We start from the raw sequence: 23,200 nt of genomic DNA on the forward strand, positions 1-23,200 counted from the left end.
AAGACTTAATAATTATGTTACGGTTCGTTATTTCTAGGCGTACAAATAACGTCCAAAATCTTGGACATTGGGCCTATAAGCCTACAAAAGCCAAAAAGTCCTTGTGCCTTTAGAGTACTTGGACTGCTATTTCTATGTATAAGTTATACGTGAAGACTTAATAATTATGTTACGGTTAGTTATTTCTAGGCGTACAAATAACGTCCAAAATCTTGGACATTGGGCCTATAAGCCTACAAAAGCCAAAAAGTCCTTGTGCCTTTAGAGCATAGGGACATTTCTTATAGTTACTTTGACGATGTCCAAACCTATACGTAATACTTTTTATTTCAGTACTAAAACCTGAAAACTGAACTCATTTGTTTCTTGTCTAAGGAGGTTTGGTTCTCACATTTCTATATTTCTCCGATGGAAACGTCTTATCGCTCCATGCAATCAAGACTGAGTTCACCAGAGAACTGATTAGTAGGTGTAGGTTTTACCTTAGTCTTCATATTTTCTTACTCTTATATGCTGCCATTAAAAGGGTCCATATAATGGTCAGTGCTGGATGCTGGTTCTTAGGGCGTATAGCCTAACCCCATACACAAAATAGATTTTTAAGGAAGTTGAACTTGGAAGTTTTGCTGCGAGATTTTTTAGTAGCTTCCATCTCTTTGATTTCTTATCCTAATAACCGAGTTGGACTCCATTTTGTTCTAAGCACATGATACTCCATTACTCCCAGACCGTCACCCGTCTTGTGTAGATAGATAAATAATATGATCCACTTCACTTACTACTTGTAAGTTGATACGGAGCTTCACAAAGTTACCGAGTCTTCGATAAGGTATCAACCACATCAGGTATTCCAGTTTTGACTCAATATTCCTCTTGATTCGTCACTGCTATGGTCTTATCGTTCCGAAATCGAAGAGAGAAGGAAGACAGGATAGGAGAAAGCCAGCCGTTCCGAGAACGAACATTATCCCAATACACAAAAAGCCCACTCTGAGGCTTAGGTGTAGGGGTAACTACCCCAAAAGGTGGGTTAAGCTTATACGAATCTTGGGGCATATTTCAAAATACCTACTTATTCGCATTTCTTTAGTTGAGATCTGAACTGTTCCTTTATTGCCGAAATGCAATTGATTTAGTCATAGATTTTTTTTTTTAAGAGGTTTGACAGAGGGAACTGTAACTGCTATGGTCTTATCGTCCCGAAATCGAAGAGAGAAGGAAGACAGGCTAGGAGTGTCGAAAATTTTTGTACATATCAAGATTTTCAAGAAAATGAGAAACAAGATGAACCATAGGGTAATATATTTTCTCATTCAGTAATCAACAGCGGATCATTAGGGACCAGATGATTTAGGTTTGCTAATCAACCGCGGTTGTTGAAATCATAAATCACATTGTGTTGGCAGCAATTTATGTCGAATATTTTAACCCGTGAAAAATCCACACCTAAACCAATTTGTCAAGGAGTTGTAACTGCCAGCAAAATAATATTAGTTTTGACTGACATCTTTGAAAATGCAAATTTCATTAGATATTTGGGTATGTACCTGTTTATTATGTGAATTTTTCTTGGATTTAATTTCAATGCAGAATCAAAAAGTGTGACTCTTCACCTCTAGATCTTTCTTTTCGAAAGACTCATTGACTGAGTAGTCCAGTAAAAAGAATAGTTCTTTTTTAATAATTTAATTTAATTTATCAAGTTTCCATTTATTATTATTATTACAACATAACATAAAAATTTATATAAATGGTATACTCATCCGTAAAAGCAAAACTTGTGCCACGGATGGGGAAAAACTCACTACTCTCTACACATCTCCAACTGATAGACTGATACTCATTTCGCCACCGCTGTCGCGCTGTGTTATATTCTCATTCTAATGTTGTCCACGCTTATCGTTGCTTAACAACAGTGATTGATTCGTCACTGAGTATAGAATACTAGTTTCGCAAGGTAGAATGAAATTAGTAGTGGCATGGTTTGCAAGGTTCATAGCATTTCTTAACACTACAAGAATCATCGCCGATGTTCTTGGCTCGGGGTTCAATTCTGTTTCTCAAGTAAAATTTTTAATTAAATATTTTGTTTCCTTCCACCAAAATTTTACCATTTGTTGTGATGACATTTTTCTCAAAGTTTCGGAATAAATTACCTTGTTTTACAAAGTCATACCCATGTTTTAAATCTACGAAATATTTTTTATTTTATTTCAATTTTGCTCGTTTTTTGAATTGTGCTGACTTTTTTACTTCAAGTCTAAGTTCTAGGAATCAACACATCATCGCGTCATTTATTTTATGTTCGTTTTTCGTGTACATCGCCAAATCAATCAATTTCTCCACTAATTCTGACCGTCATCAGTTGTCATATAAACGTAGTTAATAAGCTTCTTAAATGTACCTACTTTTTATGAATACAATAATCTAATTGTGTGTCTAGGAATCAACACATCATCGCGTCATTTATTTTATGTTCATTTTTCGTGTACATCGCCAAATCAATCAATTTCTCCACTAGTTCTGACCGTCATCAGTTGTCATATAAACGTAGTTAATAAGCTTCTTAAATGTACCTACTTTTTATGAATACAATAATCTAATTGTGTCAGAAGCAATAGGCATTATGGAGCAATCAACACACACATGGACCCTATGGACCGTGTATTGAACCACGAAGAAATAAGAGGTGAACCTCTAAACAACAGGGAATACCAAGTTTGAAATAATACTACCTATGTTTGAAATGTTTATTGGCACTCGGAAACGGAACCAATTCCAATGGCACGCCCTCTTGGATTTCCTATGGTTTAGTACAGGCGTTAGTACTTCAAAGAACCTCTAAACAGGGAATACCAAGTTTGAAATAATACTATGTTTGAAATGTTTATTGGCATGATGGAAAAAGATGACTTGTACCTATTTACCACTCGGAAACGGAACTGATTCCAATGGCACGCCCTCTTGGATTTCCTATGGTTTAGTACAAACGTTATTACTTCAAAGGAACGAAATGATCTTCAGAAGTTCCAAAAGGAAAATACAACCATGATATATTTTACTCAACAACCTCAGTAAACAAGCACGAAATGATCTTCAGAAGTTCCAAAAGGAAAATACAACCATGATATATTTTACTCAACAACCTCAGTAAACAAGCCCTCTGTAGAACCTATCTTACCTATCGTAATTCCAGATAGTAATGGATTTGCACGTCTGTCAACGTCAACACGCGAAATAATCTTCAGAAGTTCCAAAGGGAAAATACAACCAGGATATATTTTACTCAATGACCTCAGTAAACAAGCCCTCTGTAGAACCTATCTTACCTATCGTAATTCCAGATAGTAATGGATTTGCACGTCTGTCAACGTCAACACTTACTTCAAAGGAGCGAAATGATCTTCAGAAGTTCCAAAAGGAAAATACAACCATGATATATTTTACTCAACGACCTCAGTAAACAAGCCCTCTGTAGAACCTACCTTTCCTATCGTAATTCCAGATAGTAATGGATTTGCACGTCTGTCAACGTCAACACATTCCCTCAAGCAACGTCGAACGTGGTTAGCATATGGATGGGAGACAACCGTGACCGTCACGGGGATCACCAAAGCCATCACGTGATATCCTAGAAAACTTTGTTATTAATAAATTGATCTCACAATATTTACAAAGAATCAATTGAAACTAATTAAACTCGATCAACACAATAATTTCTTGAGCAGGATTTTTAATTAATTAGCCATCATAAAAAAGTAATAATAAAAAAAAAAATCGCCAATAAATACAGCCTTGATCTCAAACCAATCCCAAGAGAGGAACTCGCGATTCATTCACAAGGAAAACATAATTAAACTACTTTACTATAAGTTTGTTATTGGTAAGGTAAGCCGAATTTAACCAATCAGGTAATCACAATCACGTGTTTATTGCAAACTGGAAGATTTCATTAGCTATCTGGAATATCTTGAATTTCTACTGACATGGACTGTACTGACCTTCTCAATATAAAGATAAAGAAGGTGGACATAATATTATATGTACATAGGTAACCAATGTTGATAAGTATGTAAATATTATAAATAAAATGTTGATATACATGTAAATAACATGTTGTTCAAGACCTACCGCAAATTATGCAAGAGATATGGATAAGACTGAGGCGCTGAGGAATGCTATTCTTAACACGTTTGCATTTTATGAGACCCACCTCAGAATGCAATATCAAATTGATCAGTATAAGTGTACGGCACATTGCATACTTAATATAAATACCAGGCATTCATACAATTCGTAATATGAAGCTTGTTGTCGAGAGATGTACCTATAGAAAAGTACCTACACCACCTACCTATAAAATGGGTACCTAATTGCATATAGTGGGAAAAAATAAGTTAAATGCCCATGTGTCTTCTTGGGTACGTAATAATAATAATAATAATATTGCTTATGTATACTGCTCGAATAGGACTGAAGAGTTCCTCTACTCTAGCAGTAGGCTCCTACTATTGTGGTCGATTTCTTAAATTAAATTGAGGACCAAATTCCATACCTCGGCGGGAATTGAACCCACGCTTTCCTGTTTACCAAGCGAGCGTCTTGACCACTAAACACCGAAGCCAGGTATTAGGAACTTACTAATAGGTACATATGAGAGATCCAATCATAATTTGGCCACGTGTAGATGTGTCCATTTACTCGTGGAATTTTAGGTGACCTGATAAATGAATGACACGTTATAAATGCGTTATCAGTTGCGTTATCAATAGAAGCACGTGGGATGTTTTAACACACTTAACAGGAATCCGGTCAATCATAATTTGGCCACGTGTAGATGTGTCCATTTACTCGTGGAATTTTAGGTGACCTGATAAATGAATGACACGTTATAAATGCGTCTAATTTATTCAGAAGACACCTTTAAAAAATTATTCATAATTTTATGGTTGCTAATTTAGGAAACCGTCGGCGTCGTGTTTAGTTGGCGCTTTTCTGGTGCCTATCTAATTTATTCAGTAGTCATTTCTCGATTATTATTTAGCTAGATACTAGATACATAAATATCTAAATAAATTTCAATTTTAATCTAGGTAGGTATAACGTTTATTAAATTATTATTTTACGTTGTGTCCTTCTGGCAACCCAAATTTTGGGCAATCCGTCAATATTTTATTGAGTACGTATTTATTTATCTCTGCTAAATTGGAAAACCATTTCGTATTGTTGCAGAAAGTTATAAGAAAGGCAAACACAATGGATACATGGAAGATTACCACGACCAACAGAATTGGCTCAACAAGGGCGAAGAAGACGAAATGGTGAGTAGATATGAAGAAGAACTTGAGGAAAAAGTACATGGTCAAATATGGGAAACCCCTCTGGAAGGGTTTGTTCTTTTTCATAGGATTGAATTTGTCGAAGAGCCAAATGAGAACGACTAAATAAAAAACTCAAATCACTGCTTAACCATCTAAAATCCAATTATTTATTTCTACTAAAGCGCAGGGGCATTACAACGACCACTTATGCTCGAAAATGCAATCAAAATTTGAAAGTTTGCATTACAATAACATTTATTACAAATATTACAAAAGCACACTCTTCCTGGACCGTTCCGCCCATTTTATTGGCTTGAAAATTATGTAATTTTTTTTTCAATCAATTTTCCCCCCTTTAAGTCGCTTTAACACTACGGACAGTAGGTCGTTCGCGAAAAATCTTATTTAACGTTTAATAAACAGGGTTAAACCTGTGTCAATCGATTTTTCCCCCTTTAAGTCGCTTTAACACTACGGACAGTAGGTCGTTCGCGAAAAATCTTATTTAACGTTTAATAAACAGGGTTAAACCTGTGTGCTATTCAGTTTTTAATTTCAAATAAAACCCCGTAGCAGCGTTTGTGATAACGGGTTGGAGTCGGAAATGCGCAAACTTTTCGTCGTGATAACCGAGTGATTCGAGTGCCAATTCTGTGATAAACTGTGCGCTAGTTCATTCTGAACGCTTAATCCCCATCTGACCAAGATAAACAATAGTGCAAGTCTTATCTTCTAGTGTGGCATTAAAAATGATGTAGTGTTTTTCTTTTTTTTATTTCTTAATTTTCCTTATCCTCTTGATAAGGAAAGTACTTTAATATGGTCTCGGGTGGAAAACAGTTTAATTATCAAACGTTTCCTGATAAAAGTAAGTGTTTACTTAGCTCCTTTGTTTCCCCTGCAAATTGCAGGTTACTCGTTATGATTTAAGTTTTTTTTAATCCAGATCTGTTCAGCTACAATAAAGTCGAAACAGCTAAAATAATCCGCGGGGTCGATATTCAGCATAAATAGTTAATTCCAACGTAAAATACTTTTATATTCAAGACGTCTGATAGAGGGAACTGTAACAACGGAGGTCTTGTAGTACCTAAGTCGAAGAGAGAAGGAGGACAGGGTAGGAGAAAACTTCTGCAAATTGCAGGTTACTCGTTATGATTTAAGTTTTTTTTTTTAATCCAGATCTGTTCAGCTACAATAAAGTCGAAACAGCTAAAATAATCCGCGGGGTCGATATTCAGCATAAATAGTTCTGTTACCTAATTCTAACGTAAAATACTTTTATATTCATCAAGACGTCTGATAGAGGGAACTGTAACAACGGAGGTCTTGTAGTACCTAAGTCGAAGAGAGAAGGAGGACAGGGTAGGAGAAAACTAGTCATTCCGAAAACAAACTTTACCTCTTTAAGACAAAGTTCCCCCGGGGATACGATCTCGGGACTGAGCGCTTAAAAGGCAGGCGCACTACCTTTACCTTCTATGGTAGCTAGGCAGGCACATTCTTTTTTAGTTGGTACCTACCAGTGGATTAAATTAAATTATTTTCAGCATTGTCGTGGGTACAAATCAGGAAAAGTTTGTCCAAGAAAAAGGGGTGGATTGTTGGAAATGCCAACTGCCCCCATTTTTATCAGGTGTGTAGCACGTGTAGAACTAGGAAAAGGCAGGCTAGTTGAGAAAGGGAAGCAATTAACTGAGTTTGCTGCACTGCAATATCATTTAACCAAAAAGCCTATCAGTGGATTAAATCAAATTATTTTCAGCATTGTCGTGGGTACATATCAGGAAAAGTTTGTCCAAGAAAAAGGGGTGGATTGGTGGAAATGCCAACTGCCCCAATTTTTATCACGTGGGTAGCACGTGTAGAACTAGGAAAAGGCAGGCTAGTTGAGAAAGGGAAGCAATTAACTGAGTTTGCTGCACTGCAATATCATTTAACCAGCAGAGAGATAAAAGCTTGTAAAGAATATCCCTAGTGTGATGAATGATAAGGGTTCAAGGATAAATTGTCTACCCGTTTATCTCTATGAGAGTGTTGTGCAAATTTCTATACTCTGAATTCCTTTCTCTTTGCCAGAGCTTCGTAACGGAGATAATTTTGGGGGCATTTGCCGCATTTTGGTCCGGGAAGCCCGGAATATGACTCTATGTTGTGGAGGCAGTGTACAGTAATACAGTTTCAGTCGACGTCGATCGACGGCGTCGACTATGTGTGGACATGGACACAGCTTAAGAGTGAAAAAAGTAGTTCTTTTTACAGCCATTGAGTTATCCAGTTCACTCCTTATCTAACCCGCATTTTGTTTCCCTCTTTCAGGCCGGATTTCGACTTCCCATCTACCGCAGCTTCCCACCCGCAGCTCACCATTACGTGAATGTATCACAGACAGTTCCTATCCTTCCTGTCCACACAGTCCGCCATTTTGAGCGTCAAAGTCGACATCATCAAAATTCAGAGCCTGAAAATCATCGTCACGGAAATCCTGCGCGACTACCAGTCTATAAAAATTCCATATTAGCCACCGGCAGCATCCTGGAGACAATGTCTGCCGATACGCATAACTTTGCAAGCAATCTTTATTGATCCATGGGGCACTGGTAAATTCAACGTGCTATCGCCGCTGGCTGCCCTAACCACGTGCTATCGCCGCTGGCTGCCCTAACCAAGTTTATCCTCAACAGCACACATAGCTGGACCAACAAATCCCTGACCTACGACACTGAATGACTAGTACGTACGCACGTAGTATTTAGGTAAAACCCCAATATAGGTAATGAAAACTATCATAAAATCATCTTTAAATCCATGTTAAACTCATGCCAGTCAATTATGAAGACTGCACATGCTTGGATTGTCTTGATTAATACTTTTTTGAGTAAGATTGTGTTCTTGAATAGTTTTTTTTTTTAACTTTTATCCATAGAGTTGATAAAATATCGTTCTATTTTGGTTTGTAGCTAGTTAATATTGGGTAATATCTCTTATAAACTTGAGAGTAGGTCCAAGTGAATATCAAGGTAATCCGTTGTTTACCTCACCTTGATCAATTTTAACATGGAAATGTTCTTGTGTTTTTCGTGCTTATGATGTTGTGTATTTAGGTAAAACCCCAATATAGGTAATGAAACTATCATAAGATCATCTTTAAATCCATGTTAAACTTGTGTCAGTTAATTATGAAGACTGCACATGCTTGGATCGTCTTGATTAATACTTTTTTGAGTAAGATTGTGTTCTTGAATAGTTCTTTTTATTAAAATCTTTTATACTTTTATCCATAGAGTTGATAAAATATCGTTCTCTTTTTTGATAGCTAGTTAATAGTAGTTCCTAAGTATAAATAAACTTGAGAGTTTGAGAGTAGGTCCACCTAGTGAATATCAAGGTAATCCGTTGTTTACCTCACCTTGATCAACTTTAACATGGAAATGTTCTTGTGTTTTTCGTGCTTATGATGTTGTGTTTTTCTGGAACCTATGTAGGTATTTAATTTATTCAGAAGACACCTTTAAAAAATTATTCATAATTTTATGGTTGCTAATTTAGGAAACCGTCGGCGTCGTGTTTAGTTGGCGGAGGTTCGAAGTCCATTAATCCATTAAATTTTGCAGTATAAGATAATTTTTTGCAATATTTGAGTTCCACAGTTTTGCAATATTTGAGTTCCACAGTTTTGAGTTCCACAGTTCATGTATTGAGAGACTTTTTGTCAAGGCTGGCAGATTTTTCCTTGTCAGATAAAAAAACGAAGCAGTCTATGAAGGACCTCGAGTGGTTTCAATACCAGCGAGTCTATGTGAATATTGTGAATCCAATGCAAAATTTGAGTCCGCGACAGCTGACAGCCTTCTGCTGCCTTACTTTTGACCTCAGACTAATAATGCACTATGCAACAATGCAGAAAGTTCAATGCGAGGACTTCAGCAAACAAGTTTTCAGGAATTTCTAGCTTTTTATTGAATAAAAAAAAAGTCACTTCCTATATCACTATTAATATGCAAAATATACTGACCAGTGCATATTGAATGTCAAATGCACAATAATCAGGATCCTGGTGTTCCAGATAAGGCTGTAAGATGGGAGAAAGTTGCGTTATTAGCAAATATGGGTTCTTGTTGATAGAATTATGCGCAGTGCAATTATACAAAGAGTGTCGTATAACACAAGTTCATACAGACATACAGCATTCATTACTAGATTACACCTTGCCAGTAGGCAGTAAAGCTACTGACTTCATGTAAACACCAACAGTGCGGCATTCAGTCATATTCCAGTCCAGTTAGATAAAACGCACTGCTGTAGAGCTACAAATCCAATTGATTCTATCCAACAAACAGGACTGGAAAGTTACTGGACGCCAGTGATGTTTATACAAGGCCAGTATAGCCAGCGATGATAGCACGTGGATTGCACCAAATCCCAATGGATCACTGATGTTAAGGAACGTTGGGCGTGGTTGTTATCCAGATGGGTGACTATCTGGACAATCTTTAGAATAAGGTCTTTACTTCTTCAGTAACGGGGCTCTTACCCTCCATTCGGCGACACTCGCCTACTCACATTAACCTCACCCAGTCTCAGTGAAGTCGGGTGAGATTCGTAGAATCCACTCAGACTGGGTGAGGTTAATGTTAGTAGGCGTGTAGCTTGTCGCCAAATGGAGAGTAAACCCCCCCCCCCCCCCCGAAAAACACCTATAGTATGGAGAGATGAGACATGATATCTATAATGTCTTACCTAGTAATATCTATGAATTTATTTACATTTCGTTGCCTGGTGCATGGAAATGATAAATAAAGTACAATACAGAAGTACCTACATACACAAAATAAAAGATCTAATGAGTTAGGAGGAGGAGGAGGAGAAGGCTAAAATACATTGAACTTCCCCAACTATAGTATATGGATACATCTTCATCTTCTATGGTTTATCAACTAAAGGTCCTGAAGCAGAATGTCCTAAAGAGTTTAAATTACGTCTAAGTCAATATCTCAAGTACCTAGTCAAGTAAAAAAAAAAAAAAAAAAAAAAAAAAAAAAAAAAAAAAAACAAGATAAGTAGAAAATAGACACTTCCACGAGTAGGTATTACTTCTGGTATTTTAAATATTGGTAAGTATCTATCTAACTTGATTGTTACGTGTCTTACCATGTCATATGGTAAATTATAGTCCTCCATCGGCAAATAATTATAGGCAGGATACCTTCATTCATTTTGATTTTTCTCGTGCTTGTAAAAGTGATGTATAATGTATACTTGTATAGGTACCTAATTACCTATATCTTACATCTGATTAATTGATGAACCATGTAGGTACAGGTTCAACATTAGTTTATTAAATATATCAAAAGCTTTGAGTTGTCTTGGGATACCGTCTTATCTCTATTTAATTTCTTCAGTTAAATATGTACGTATTTTGTGTATGTAAAAGTGATGTATAATGTATAGGTACCTAATTACCTATATCTTACATCTGATTGATTGATGAACTATGTAGGTTTAGGTTCAATATTAGTTTGTTAAATATATCAAAAGCTTTGAGTTGTCTTGGGATACCGTCTTATCTCTATTTAATTTCTTCAGTTAAATATGTACGTATTTTGTGTATGACCGTTTTAAACTTTAAAGAGATAATAATTTTAGCAAATCTCTCTTTAATTATTATCTTACCTACCGTTTGAGATGCCTAAAGAGAATATGGCCAAGAAGGGTATTCCCCGTTCTTGGGGTATTCCCATTTTGGACAATGGACAGTACATTTCTTTCTTTCTTCTAGTCTAGCTTATCATCAATAGGGAAAATCGTTTCGAGGAGTATGTTTTATTGTTTTCATTGGTCTTTCCAGAGTTTCACGTGTTTAGGATTCTCAAGTTATTGCTCCTTTGGATGGCGAGAAAAATTTCTATTCGACTCTGAATTCTGATGATTTGTTCAAGAAATTTCTAGTTTGTTTCCAAACGAACCCGTCTTCGTTTTTCGATCAATGCTTCTGATAAGGGGTTTTCTTCACACTTGGTGAGAAATCAGTGTTTCGTAGGTCATACCGTCTTTGTGAGGAATGGAAATTTTAATTTTAAATACCTAGGAAAAGAGAATATGGCCAAGAACGGTATTCCCCGTTCTTAGGGTATTCCCATTTTGGACAATAGACAGTACATTTCTTTCTTTCTTCTAGTCTGGCTTATCATCAATAGGGAAAATCGTTCCGAGGAGTATGTTTTATTGTTGTTATTGGTCTTTCCAGAGTTTCACGTGTTTAGGATTCTCAAGTTATTGCTCCTTTGGATGGCGAGAAAAATTTCTATTCGACTCTGAAACCTTATTTCTTGTTAATCACAATCAGATTAGAAGAATTTTGTTCTGAATCAATTATTTAACAAAAAATAAATTATCAACATGTTTCTATGTGGATAATATATCAAGAATTAGCTTTTGAACAACATAATTATAGCATATGTAATGTAGGTTTTTATAGGTAGTATACCTAGGTATTTTAATTATTCCTACGAAGTCTCTTTTTTCGTAAATCCTCACTTGGTTGACTTTAATATTTTACTTCTACAGACATAATGGCGCGAACTGCTTCAATTTGTTCATTTAACATGTTTGTTTTGACATAGAAATTAACATAGTTTGACAGAGCACACACTAATTTGTAGATTTGTTTTAGCTCTTGTTCCATTTTATACAGGGTGTGTTTATTTTGAATTTTAGAGAGCTCTGGTACCTTGTTCAAGAAATTTCTAGTTTGTTTCCAAACTAACCCGTCTTCGTTTTTTGATCAATGCTTCTGATAAGAGGTTTTCTTCACACTTGGTGAGAAATCAGTGTTTCGTAGGTCATACCGTCTTTGTGAGGAATGGAAATTTTAATTTTAAATACCTAGGCACGAGTAATTTATCTAATCAGATACTGAAATGCTAAAGGTTGAAAATGTAGGACTGATACTGGAAATGGGCAAAATAATAAATAACGCACTCTCAAGAACAACAACAAACTTACAAGATCGATCCAGATCCAGTCTGGACTAATTAAAATTAACCAGTCAATCACACTGTCGGAAAATACCACAACATTATTTATTATTAACCCTTTGATGGTCTCATCATTTGAAATATTCAATGTCTCTCAAGAACAACAACAAACTTACAAGATCGATCCAGATCCAGTCTGGACTAATTAACATTAACCAGTCAATCACACTGTCGGAAAATACCAACAACATTATTTATTATTAACCCTATGATGGTCTCATCATTTGAAATATTCAATGATATTGATGTAATGATATTCTATTCAGTGATGATTATAATAATTATAGTTTTAGGTATAATTATTATAACTTTGCTAGTAGTGTTCTTTCGTTAGTTTTTCGTTTTCTTTGTAATAACTACCTCCACACTGCATATTCAATGATATTGATGTAATGATATTCAGTGATGATTATAATAATCATAGTTTTAGGTATAATTATTATAACTTTGCTAGTAGTGTTCTTTCGTTAGTTTTTCGTTTTCTTTGTAATAACTACCTCCACACTGCTCTCCATACCTCGTAATATGTATCCCTCATTTAACCCATGGTGGATATAACCTAAATTGTTCTTTATACCTAGGTATTTACTTTGTTGTTTTTAAATTCTTGCTCTCAGCTGGGATGGACTTAAGTATGTACTGTAGACTTGAGCTGGATTTTTTTTTTTTTTTGTGAAAATCGGAGAGTTTTGGTTCCGTCGAAAATTACTTGTGCAATTTTGTTTCTACGGTTTATTTGCGCCATCGACATCGCACAGGCTAATTTTAATTAGTTGTTTGTATCGTGTCTCATTTAATCAAGACGTTTCATTGTTCTTTTGATCTGGTGATGATTTTGATCTCACTGGTCAATACTAGATCATTTTCTCTTTAGTTCTGATCTGTCTCTTGTCTAATGAAGACAATGTTCTTGAGGTTTAAATGTGATCTTCCAAGTGTACGTTTTGCTATTGTGCGATCCACTTTGATTGCTTAACCGTTTGATACAAGTGCAATATTTTGAGTGGATTTCAAAGTCTGCGATTGTTAACCTTCCTAAATAATAATTGAATTTGAAATTTTTGACTGCGGTAACTTTTACTCTAGTAAGTCTAATAATTAATTAGGTAATTTGTAATACACGACATAGAAGGTTCTGATAGAAGGAGGTGTATCTACTTACCTATTAGTATTGTAGAATGTTTTATAAACGGTAATTTGTAATACACGACATAGAAGGTTCTGATAGAAGGAGGTGTATCTACTTACCTATTAGTATTGTAGAATGTTTTATAAACAACATTGTATTGGAAGTTGAAGAGCAAGTTGCATGCTTTAGGATCTGACCAATGTGTAAAGCTGTGTCCACACATAGTCGACGCCGTCGATCGACGAGGTGACTATGTTGTGGAGGCAGTGTACAGTTTCAGTCGGCTTAAGAGTTAAAAAAGTAGTTCTTTTTATAGCCATTGAGTTATCCAGTTCACTCCTTATCTAATCCGCATTTTGTTTCCCTCTTTCAGGCCGGATTTCGACTTCCCATCTACCGCAGCTTCCCACCCGCAGCTCACCATTACGTGAATGTATCACAGACAGTTCCTATCCTTCCTGTCCACACAGTCCGCCATTTTGAGCGTCAAAGTCGACATCATCAAAATTCAGAGCCTGAAAATCATCGTCACGGAAATCTTGCGCGACTACCAGTCTATAAAAATTCCATATTAGCCACCGGCAGCATCCTGGAGACAATGTCTGCCGATACGCTCGTCTTTGATATTGAAGGTAAGTTTTTAAGCCTTTTTTCTGAAGTCTGCATTGGATTCACAATATTCACATAGACTCGCTGGTATTGAAACCACTCGAGGTCCTTCATAGACTGCTTCGTTTTTTTATCTGACAAGGAAAAATCTGCCAGCCTTGACAAAAAGTCTCACAGGACATGAAATTTGTTCAAAACTGTGGAACTCAAATATTGCAAAACATTATCTTATATTGCAAAATTTAATGGACTTCGAACCTCGAAAGTGTATAGAAATATGGAATTATAATAATAATAACAATATTAATAATAAGAAATTGAGGATTAAGGAAAAAAAAAAAAAAGATCTGACCATGACCTTCAAGGTTCATTTGATATTAATGGATGATCTTCCGCAAAGTGCAGATTTCTCATTTACCAGAAGATATAAACCAAGCTCATCCGTAGATAATGAATAATTCAGTGGGATAAAGAAAAGCAGCATGTATAATGCCAAGTAGATAACCTATTCATTAGAATTAGAAACATTATTATGTATATATTGTATATTCTAATATCCATTATACCTAATATTACCTACTCGATTACATACAATAGAAGCAATAGGCATTATGGAGCAATCAACACACACATGGACCCTATGGACCGTGTATTGAACCACGAAGAAATAAGAGGTGAACCTCTAAACAACAGGGAATACCAAGTTTGAAATAATACTACCTATGTTTGAAATGTTTATTGGCACTCGGAAACGGAACCAATTCCAATGGCACGCCCTCTTGGATTTCCTATGGTTTAGTACAGGCGTTATTACTTCAAAGGAGCGAAATGATCTTCAGAAGTTCCAAAAGGAAAATACAACCATGATATATTTTACTCAACAACCTCAGTAAACAAGCCCTCTGTAGAACCTATCTTACCTATCGTAATTCCAGATAGTAATGGATTTGCACGTCTGTCAACGTCAACACATTCCCTCAAGCAACGTCGAACGTGGTTAGCATATGGATGGGAGACTACCGTGATCGTCACGGGGATCACCAAAGCCATCACGTGATATCCTAGAGAACCTTGTTATTAATAAATTGATCTCACAATATTTACAAAGAATCAATTGAAACTAATTAAACTCGATCAACACAATAATTTCTTGAGCAGGATTTTTAATTAATTAGCCATCATAAAAAAGTAATAATAAAAAAAAAAATCGCCAATAAATACAGCCTTGATCTCAAACCAATCCCAAGAGAGGAACTCGCGATTCATTCACAAGGAAAACATAATTAAACTACTTTACTATAAGTTTGTTATTGGTAAGGTAAGCCGAATTTAACCAATCAGGTAATCACAATCACGTGTTTATTGCAAACTGGAAGATTTCATTAGCTATCTGGAATATCTTGAATTTCTACTGACATGGACTGTACTGACCTTCTCAATATAAAGATAAAGAAGGTGGACATAATATTATATGTACATAGGTAACCAATGTTGATAAGTATGTAAATATTATAAATAAAATGTTGATATACATGTAAATAACATGTTGTTCAAGACCTACCTCTTATCTCCAAAGGTAAATCATTTTTACATGTAGGCCAACCATTGAGAAGTACAGACTTCAACATCTGTAACTCCTTGTCTTGCATTGTTTCATGAAGCTATCTGAAATATCTTGAATTTCTACTGGCATGGACTGTACTGACCTCAATATAAAGATAAAGAAGGTGGACATAATATTGTATGTACATAGGTAACCAATGTTGATATGTATGTAAATAAAATGTTGATATACATGTAAATAACATGTTGTTCAAGACCTACCGCAAATTATGCAAGAGATATGGATAAGACTGAGGCGGTGAAGAATGCTATTCTTAACACGTTTGCATTTTAGAGACCCACCTCAGAATGCAATATCAAATTGATCAGTAGATATAAGTGTACGGCACATTGCATACTTAATATAAATACCAGGCATTCATACAATTCGTGATATGAAGCTTGTTGTCGAGAGATGTACCTATAGAAAAGTACCTACACTACCTAGGTACCTATAAAATGGGTGGGAAAAAATAAGTTAAATGCCCATGTGTCTTCTTGGGTACGTAATAATAATATTGCTTATGTATACTGCTCGAATAGGACTGAAGAGTTCCTCTACTCCAGCAGTAGGCTCCTACTATTGTGGTCGATTTCTTAATTAAATTCCATACCTCATCGGGAATTGAACCCACGCTTTCCTGTTTACCAAGCGAGCGTCTTGACCACTAAACACCGGAGCCAGGTATTGGGAACTTACTAATACATATGAGAGATCCAATCACAATTTGGCCACGTGTAGATGTGTCCATTTACTCGTGGAATTTTAGGTGACCTGTTAAATGAATGACACGTTATAAATGCGTTATCAGTTGCGTTATCAATAGAAGCACGTGGGATGTTTTAACACACTTAACAGGAATCCGGATATGGTATTGTAAGGAGAAAAATAAATAGTATGGAGAGATGAGACATGATATCTATCTAATGTCTTAACTAGTAATATCTATGAATTTATTTACATTTCGTTGCCTAGTGCATGGAAATGATAAATAAAGTACAATACAGAAGTACCTACATACCTACTCAAAATAAAAGATGTAATGAGTTAGGAGAGGAGGAGGAGGAGGAGAAGGCTAAAATACATTGAACTTCCCCAACTAGTAAATGGATATATCTTCATCTTCTATGGTTTATCAACTGAATAGTATGGAGAGATGAGACATGATATCTATACTGTCTTACCTAGTAATATCTATGAATTTATTTACATTTCGTTGCCTGGTGCATGGAAATGATAAATAAATTACAATACAGAAGTACCTGTATGTAAGCTGTAATTATGATGAAACCCTTAAGCCTTTATTTATGACATCATGTATAGTTTGACTAATTAGTCAACAGTTCGTGCAATGGGTGGGACACATACATAATTTCATAATTATATTGTGAGTAATTTTCCCATTTTCCTGTTCTTTCAATTTTTGTGGGATAAACCATGTGTGATGGATGTGATAATACATACACAAAATAAAAGATCTAATGAGTTAGGAGGAGGAGGAGGAGGAGGAGGAGGAGAAGGCTAAAATACATTGAACTTCCCCAACTAGTAAATAGATACATCTTCATCTTCTGTGGTTTATCAACTAAAGGTCCTAAAGAGTTTAAATTATGTCTACGTCAATATCTCAAGTAGTCAAGTAAAAAAAGAAATAACGATAAGGAAAAATGGGAACCTACGAATGCTCTTTCGATTCACTCACTATAGCTAACTCTTTTACAGATTAGCAATTTAGTAAGGTTCACGTGCTCACACGGTCAAATAGCCTGCCTAGGTACCGAATTGGAAATATTTATTTGTTTATTTACTAACAAACTATAGTATATTGTATTATAAACACTATAAACCATCTATACGAATGCTCTTTCAATTCACTCACTATAGCTAACTCTTTTATAGATTAGCAATTTAGTAAGGTTCACGTGCTCACACGGTCAAATCGCCTGCCTAGGTACCGAATTGGAAATATTTATTTGTTTATTTACTAACAAACTATAGTATATTGTATTATAAACACTATAAACCATCTTGCTATAGCTAACCAACTATACTGATGATACTCGTATGTTTTAACAGCTTCACTGATGACATATAAGTATGAACTTTTCGGTACGAGATCTTTCAGATAGCCAAGCGTATGAAAACCACGAAGATTCGAGAAAAACCCGACACGGCGCGACGCGACAATCATGGGAAAGAATTCTACTAAAAATCCAAGTCTGATAAAATCTTGGCAGGTGACAGGGTCGCTGTAATAATTATGTCATAATGTGACAAACAACATAAACATTAGGTATGATGTAATTTTGTTTGTCACATTATGATGATTATGTTATGAAATAAACCATCTAAAATCCAATTATTTATTTCTTCTAAAGCGCAGGGGCATTACAACGACCACTTATGCTCGAAAATGCAATCAACATTTGAAAGTTTGCATTACAATAACATTTATTACAAATATTACAAAAGCACACTCTTCCTGGATCGTTCCGCCCATTTTATTGGCTTGAAAATCATGTAATTTTTTTTCAATCGATTTTCCCCCCTTTAAGTCGCTTTAACTCTACGGACAGTAGGTCGTTCGCGAAAAATCTTATTTAACGTTTAAAAAACAGGGTTAAACCTGTGTGCTATTCAGTTTTTAATTTCAAATAAAACCCCGTAGCAGCGTTTGTGATAACGGGTTGGAGTCGGAAATGCGCAAACTTTTCGTCGTGATAACCGAGTGATTCGAGTGCCAATTCTGTGATAAACTGTGCGCTAGTTCATTCTGAACGCTTAATCCCCATCTGACCAAGATAAACAATAGTGCAAGTCTTATCTTCTAGTGTGGCATTAAAAATGATGTAGTGTTTTTCTTTTTTTTATTTCTTAATTTTCCTTATCCTCTTGATAAGGAAAGTACTTTAATATGGTCTCGGGTGGAAAACAGTTTAATTATCAAACGTTTCCTGATAGAAGTAAGTGTTTGCTTAGCTCCTTTGTTTCCTCTGCAAATTGCAGGTTACTCGTTATGATTTAAGTTTTTTTTTTTAATCCAGATCTGTTCAGCTACAATAAAGTCGAAACAGCTAAAATAATCCGCGGGGTCGATATTCAGCATAAATAGTTCTGTTACCTAATTCTAACGTAAAATACTTTTATATTCATCAAGACGTCTGATAGAGGGAACTGTAACAACGGAGGTCTTGTAGTACCTAAGTCGAAGAGAGAAGGAGGACAGGGTAGGAGAAAACTAGTCATTCCGAAAACAAACTTTACCTCTTTAAGACAAAGTTCCCCCGGGGATACGATCTCGGGACTGAGCGCTTAAAAGGCAGGCGCACTACCTTTACCTTCTATGGTAGCTAGGCAGGCACATTCTTTTTTAGTTGGTACCTACCAGTGGATTAAATTAAATTATTTTCAGCATTGTCGTGGGTACAAATCAGGAAAAGTTTGTCCAAGAAAAAGGGGTGGATTGTTGGAAATGCCAACTGCCCCCATTTTTATCAGGTGTGTAGCACGTGTAGAACTAGGAAAAGGCAGGCTAGTTGAGAAAGGGAAGCAATTAACTGAGTTTGCTGCACTGCAATATCATTTAACCAGCAGAGAGATAAAAGCTTGTAAAGAATATCCCTAGTGTGATGAATGATAAGGGCGCCGATACGCTCGTCTTTGATATTGAAGGTAAGTTTTTAAGCCTTTTTTCTGAAGTCTGCATTGGATTCACAATATTCACATAGACTCGCTGGTAGATATTGAAACCACTCGAGGTCCTTCATAGACTGCTTCGTTTTTTTATCTGACAAGGAAAAATCTGCCAGCCTTGACAAAAAGTCTCTCACAAGCCTTTTTTCTGAAGTCACACGTCACTGGAATAAATGGTCTTTTTTTTTTTAAGAGGTTTGACAGAGGGAACTGTAATTGCTATGGTCTTATCGTCCCGAAATCGAAGAGGGAAGGAAGACAGGATAGGAGAAAGCCAGCCCTTCCGAGAACGAACATTATCCCATCAGGATAAAAACCGCCCCGGGCGGGAATCGAACCCGCGGCCTAGCGCTTACAAGGCAGACGTACATTTTAGGGAGGGAGAGTTTTAATGTCACCATTTTCCACCCTAAACAGTCGACCAGGCATACGTCTACTTAATTATGACTAACAAAGTCCTCTATACCCATTTCCTTTTTATACATTCGTTTAAGCTCAACCCAAACCTTTAGGGCTGCTTGCCCCTACACCTAAGCCACAGGGTGGGCTTTTTGTGTGTGATTTCCAACGGTATTTTTCGATTTGCCTGTGTTTGTGCCTCGAATCCTCGATTTTGCCTTTTTTCAATTTTATTTATTTTTCCTACAAACTGTGTTCACAAGTGAACAGGCTAATCAGAGTGTGGTACTGTAATGTTCAGCTCATGTATCACTACTGTTGAGATAAAGATATTTGGACAGAGAGCTCTTCTAATCTCTGCTTATATGTACTTGTTATCAGTAATCATAACAATGTCTGGATCAAGTACTGTACTTACGCTATAAAAACTACCTAGTCCAGCTTGTCACTAAAGCTCCGTTCACACTTAATCAACGTACGATCGAGGCTCATCGACCAAGTGTGGACGCTACTCCACACATATACAAGACAATGTTGAGATGTATCAAAAACTGTGGTAAAACAAAACCTTTAGAATTTTTGGATTTTTTGGTCTGCTCCTACATAAAAGCTCAAACATAAGTTTCAGTCCTGAGTGTGCGTAAAGTCAAAGATTTATGTTATCAGAGAGATTTTGGAATTTTTCCGGCGATCATTTCAGAAAACTGCATCAAATATCATGCAGGAGAAACATGACACATCTTAATGCTAATCTTTGGTCTACTTCCGAAGTACGTACTTCTACAAATTGTGACGATCAAATAAGCAATTAACTTATAACTTGTCGGATTAACTAAGTAGGTATGTAAATAGGTACATACTTACTAAACACGTGATTATTAAACTGTCCTAGTGAACAGTGGGTGACAGGATCAGCTTAGATTTCAGTGCACAATACAATATCTTATTTCTAGGTTTATAATCATAGGCGAAGATGTACGATCGAGGCTCATCGACCAAGTGTGGACGCTACTCCACACATATACAAGACAATTTTGCGATGTATCAAAAACTGTGATAAACAACCTTTTGGAGTTTTTGGTCTGCTCTTACTTAAAAGTTCAAACATAAGTTTCAGTCCTGAGTGTGCGTAAAGTCAAAGATTTATGTTATCAGAGAGATTTTGGAATTTTTCCGGCAATCATTTCAGAAAACTTCATCAAATATCATGCAGGAGAGACATGACTCATCTTATTGCTAATCTTTGGTCTACTTCCGAAGTACGTACTTCTACAAATTGTGACGATCAAATAAGCAATTAACTTATAACCTGTCGGAGTGTCGGATTAACTAAGTAGGTATGTAAATAGGTACATACTTACTAAACACGTGATTATTAAATTGTCCTAGTGAACAGTGGGTGACAGGATCAGCTTAGATTTCAGTGCACAATACAATATCTTATTTCTAGGTTTATAATCATAGGCGAACTTGACTCCGCCATGAGGACATTTGAAAATTAGGACGTCGAGCTGGTAAATTTTAAATTCGGTTAGCTCTGAAGTAACTGGAACATTGAAAATTGCTCCATACACCATACTAGTCCATACCTGAATCTCATGGATAATTAGGTAATATTGATGGTCTACCTGCCTCGGTAGCGTAGTGGTCAAGACGCTCGCCTGGTAGGGCGTGGGTTCGATCCCAGCCGAGGTATGGAATTTTATGCTCATTTATTTGAGAATTTGACCACATAATAATAGAGCTCTAAGGGCATCATCATCATCATCATCATCATCATCATCATCATCATCATCATCATCATCATCATCATCATCATCATCATCATTATCACGTGAGTAGCACGTGTAGAACTATAGGATAAGGGAGGCTAGTTGAGAAAGGGAAGCAATGAACGGAGTTTGCTGCACTGCAATATCAATTAACTAGCAGAGAGATAAAAGCTTGCAAAGAATATCCCTAGTGTGATGAATGATAAGGGTTCAAGGATAAATTGTCTGCCCGTTTATCTCTATGAGAGTGTTGTGCAAATTTCTACACTCTGAATTCCTTTCTCTTTGCCAGAGCTTCGTAACGGAGATAATTTTGGGGGCATTTGCCGCATTTTGGTCCGGGAAGCCCGGAATGCGACTCCGAGGGTCAAGTTAGATGAGTTTTCTTAAACCTGTGCACCGTTTTTGTTTGATTCGAGAAAGAACACAAATGTTGGTGACTGTAATATTTGACTTTTAATACTGAGAGCAAAACTAACATCAAAGATCTAAACATGAAGATGGCCAAAATCAGATCACAAACTCAAGCCAATACACAACAATTTTAGGGGGGGAGAGGTTTAATGTCACCATTTTCCGCCCTAAACAGTCGAACAGGCATACCTCTACTTAATTATGACTAACAATGTCCTCTATACCCATTTCCCTTTTATACATTCGTTTAAGCTTAACCCAAACCTTTAGGGCTGTTTGCCCCTACACCTAAGCCACAGGGTGGGCTTTTTGTGTGTGATTTCCAACTGTATTTTTCGATTTGGCTGTGTTTGTGCCTCGAATCCTCGATTTTGCCTTGTTTCAATTTTATTTATTTTTCCTACAAACTGTGTTCACAAGTGAACAGGCTAATCAGAGTGTGGTACTGTAATGTTCAGCTCATGTATGGGGTATAGTTTACGGGAAGAACGAGATCAATGTTCCTATCCAGAATATTTCATCCCTGTTTGTTCTGGAGGCTCTCAACCCGTTCTACATATTCCAAGTATTCACACTGTGTGTTTGGTTTGCTGAGGCTTACTATTATTATACGGGCGCCATCATTTGTATGTCTGTATTTGGTATCGTGTCTTCGGTCATACAAACTCGGCAGGTACGTGTAATAGAGTCCACATGGACATATTTTGTTCTTTGTCTTGTTATGGATACTGACTTGAATATCTCGTGAGGCAAATCAGGCTTAAGGATACCTAGCTGAAGCTCTTTGAATCCCTGGGAAAATGCTCAAAATCTGATATTTATGACTAGAAAACAGACAATTATTGTGGATTTCCCCCTCATATAAAGTTTCTACCGTTTTGGTCAAAGGGAAAAATCTGGCCTCTGACTTCAATAGATGAATTTGTTATACCTACCTCGTTTATATTAGCGTGATCGTATAAGATCTGAGGCTAAAAAATCCTATTAAGGCAACAGTTTAAAATGTTTGGACGGCGCGATCGACATGCACAAAACATTGTTAAAGCGCCTAATGAAAAAAAAAAAAAAAAAAAAAAAAAAAAGTTTCTCCACATGGACAAACTTTGTGTTGGATACTGACTTGAATATCTCGTGAGGCAAATCAGGCTTAAGGATACCTAGCTGAAGATCTTTGAATCCCTGGGAAAATGCTCAAAATCTGATATTTATGACTAGAAAACAGA

The 23,200-nt window shown here is 36.3% G+C and overlaps 1 protein-coding gene and 5 long non-coding RNA genes across 6 annotated transcripts in view; 3 read left to right on the forward strand and 3 right to left on the reverse strand.

Annotated features, from left to right (window-relative positions):
• Positions 1-2,672: 2,672 nt before the first annotated feature.
• Positions 2,673-3,229, reverse strand: LOC113469695. Its single transcript, XR_003393029.1, has 3 exons — positions 3,147-3,229; positions 2,840-3,070; positions 2,673-2,695 (listed from the first exon to the last, which is right to left on the reverse strand). It is a non-coding gene; the product is annotated as an uncharacterized LOC113469695 (long non-coding RNA).
• A 1,707-nt stretch (positions 3,230-4,936) lies between these two features.
• Positions 4,937-23,200, forward strand: part of LOC113469699 (probable cation-transporting ATPase 13A4) — a 29,627-nt gene continuing 11,363 nt past the window's right edge. The window contains exons 1-2 of the mRNA XM_026827558.1: positions 4,937-5,093; positions 5,233-5,321. Of these exons, the coding sequence (XP_026683359.1) occupies positions 5,265-5,321 (57 nt within the window). The 5' untranslated portion in view covers positions 4,937-5,093; positions 5,233-5,264. The remainder of the gene's footprint in view (positions 5,094-5,232; positions 5,322-23,200) is intronic.
• Positions 5,492-5,917, reverse strand: LOC113469696. Its single transcript, XR_003393030.1, has 2 exons — positions 5,853-5,917; positions 5,492-5,752 (listed from the first exon to the last, which is right to left on the reverse strand). It is a non-coding gene; the product is annotated as an uncharacterized LOC113469696 (long non-coding RNA).
• Positions 5,615-6,041, forward strand: LOC113469697. Its single transcript, XR_003393031.1, has 2 exons — positions 5,615-5,705; positions 5,806-6,041. It is a non-coding gene; the product is annotated as an uncharacterized LOC113469697 (long non-coding RNA).
• Positions 12,919-14,118, forward strand: LOC113469694. Its single transcript, XR_003393028.1, has 2 exons — positions 12,919-13,443; positions 13,861-14,118. It is a non-coding gene; the product is annotated as an uncharacterized LOC113469694 (long non-coding RNA).
• Positions 14,584-16,791, reverse strand: LOC113469698. Its single transcript, XR_003393032.1, has 2 exons — positions 15,921-16,791; positions 14,584-15,657 (listed from the first exon to the last, which is right to left on the reverse strand). It is a non-coding gene; the product is annotated as an uncharacterized LOC113469698 (long non-coding RNA).

The sequence above is a fragment of the Diaphorina citri genome, unplaced genomic scaffold, assembly GCF_000475195.1.
Source record: "Diaphorina citri unplaced genomic scaffold, Diaci psyllid genome assembly version 1.1 scaffold1196, whole genome shotgun sequence".
Taxonomy (NCBI): domain Eukaryota; kingdom Metazoa; phylum Arthropoda; class Insecta; order Hemiptera; family Psyllidae; genus Diaphorina; species Diaphorina citri.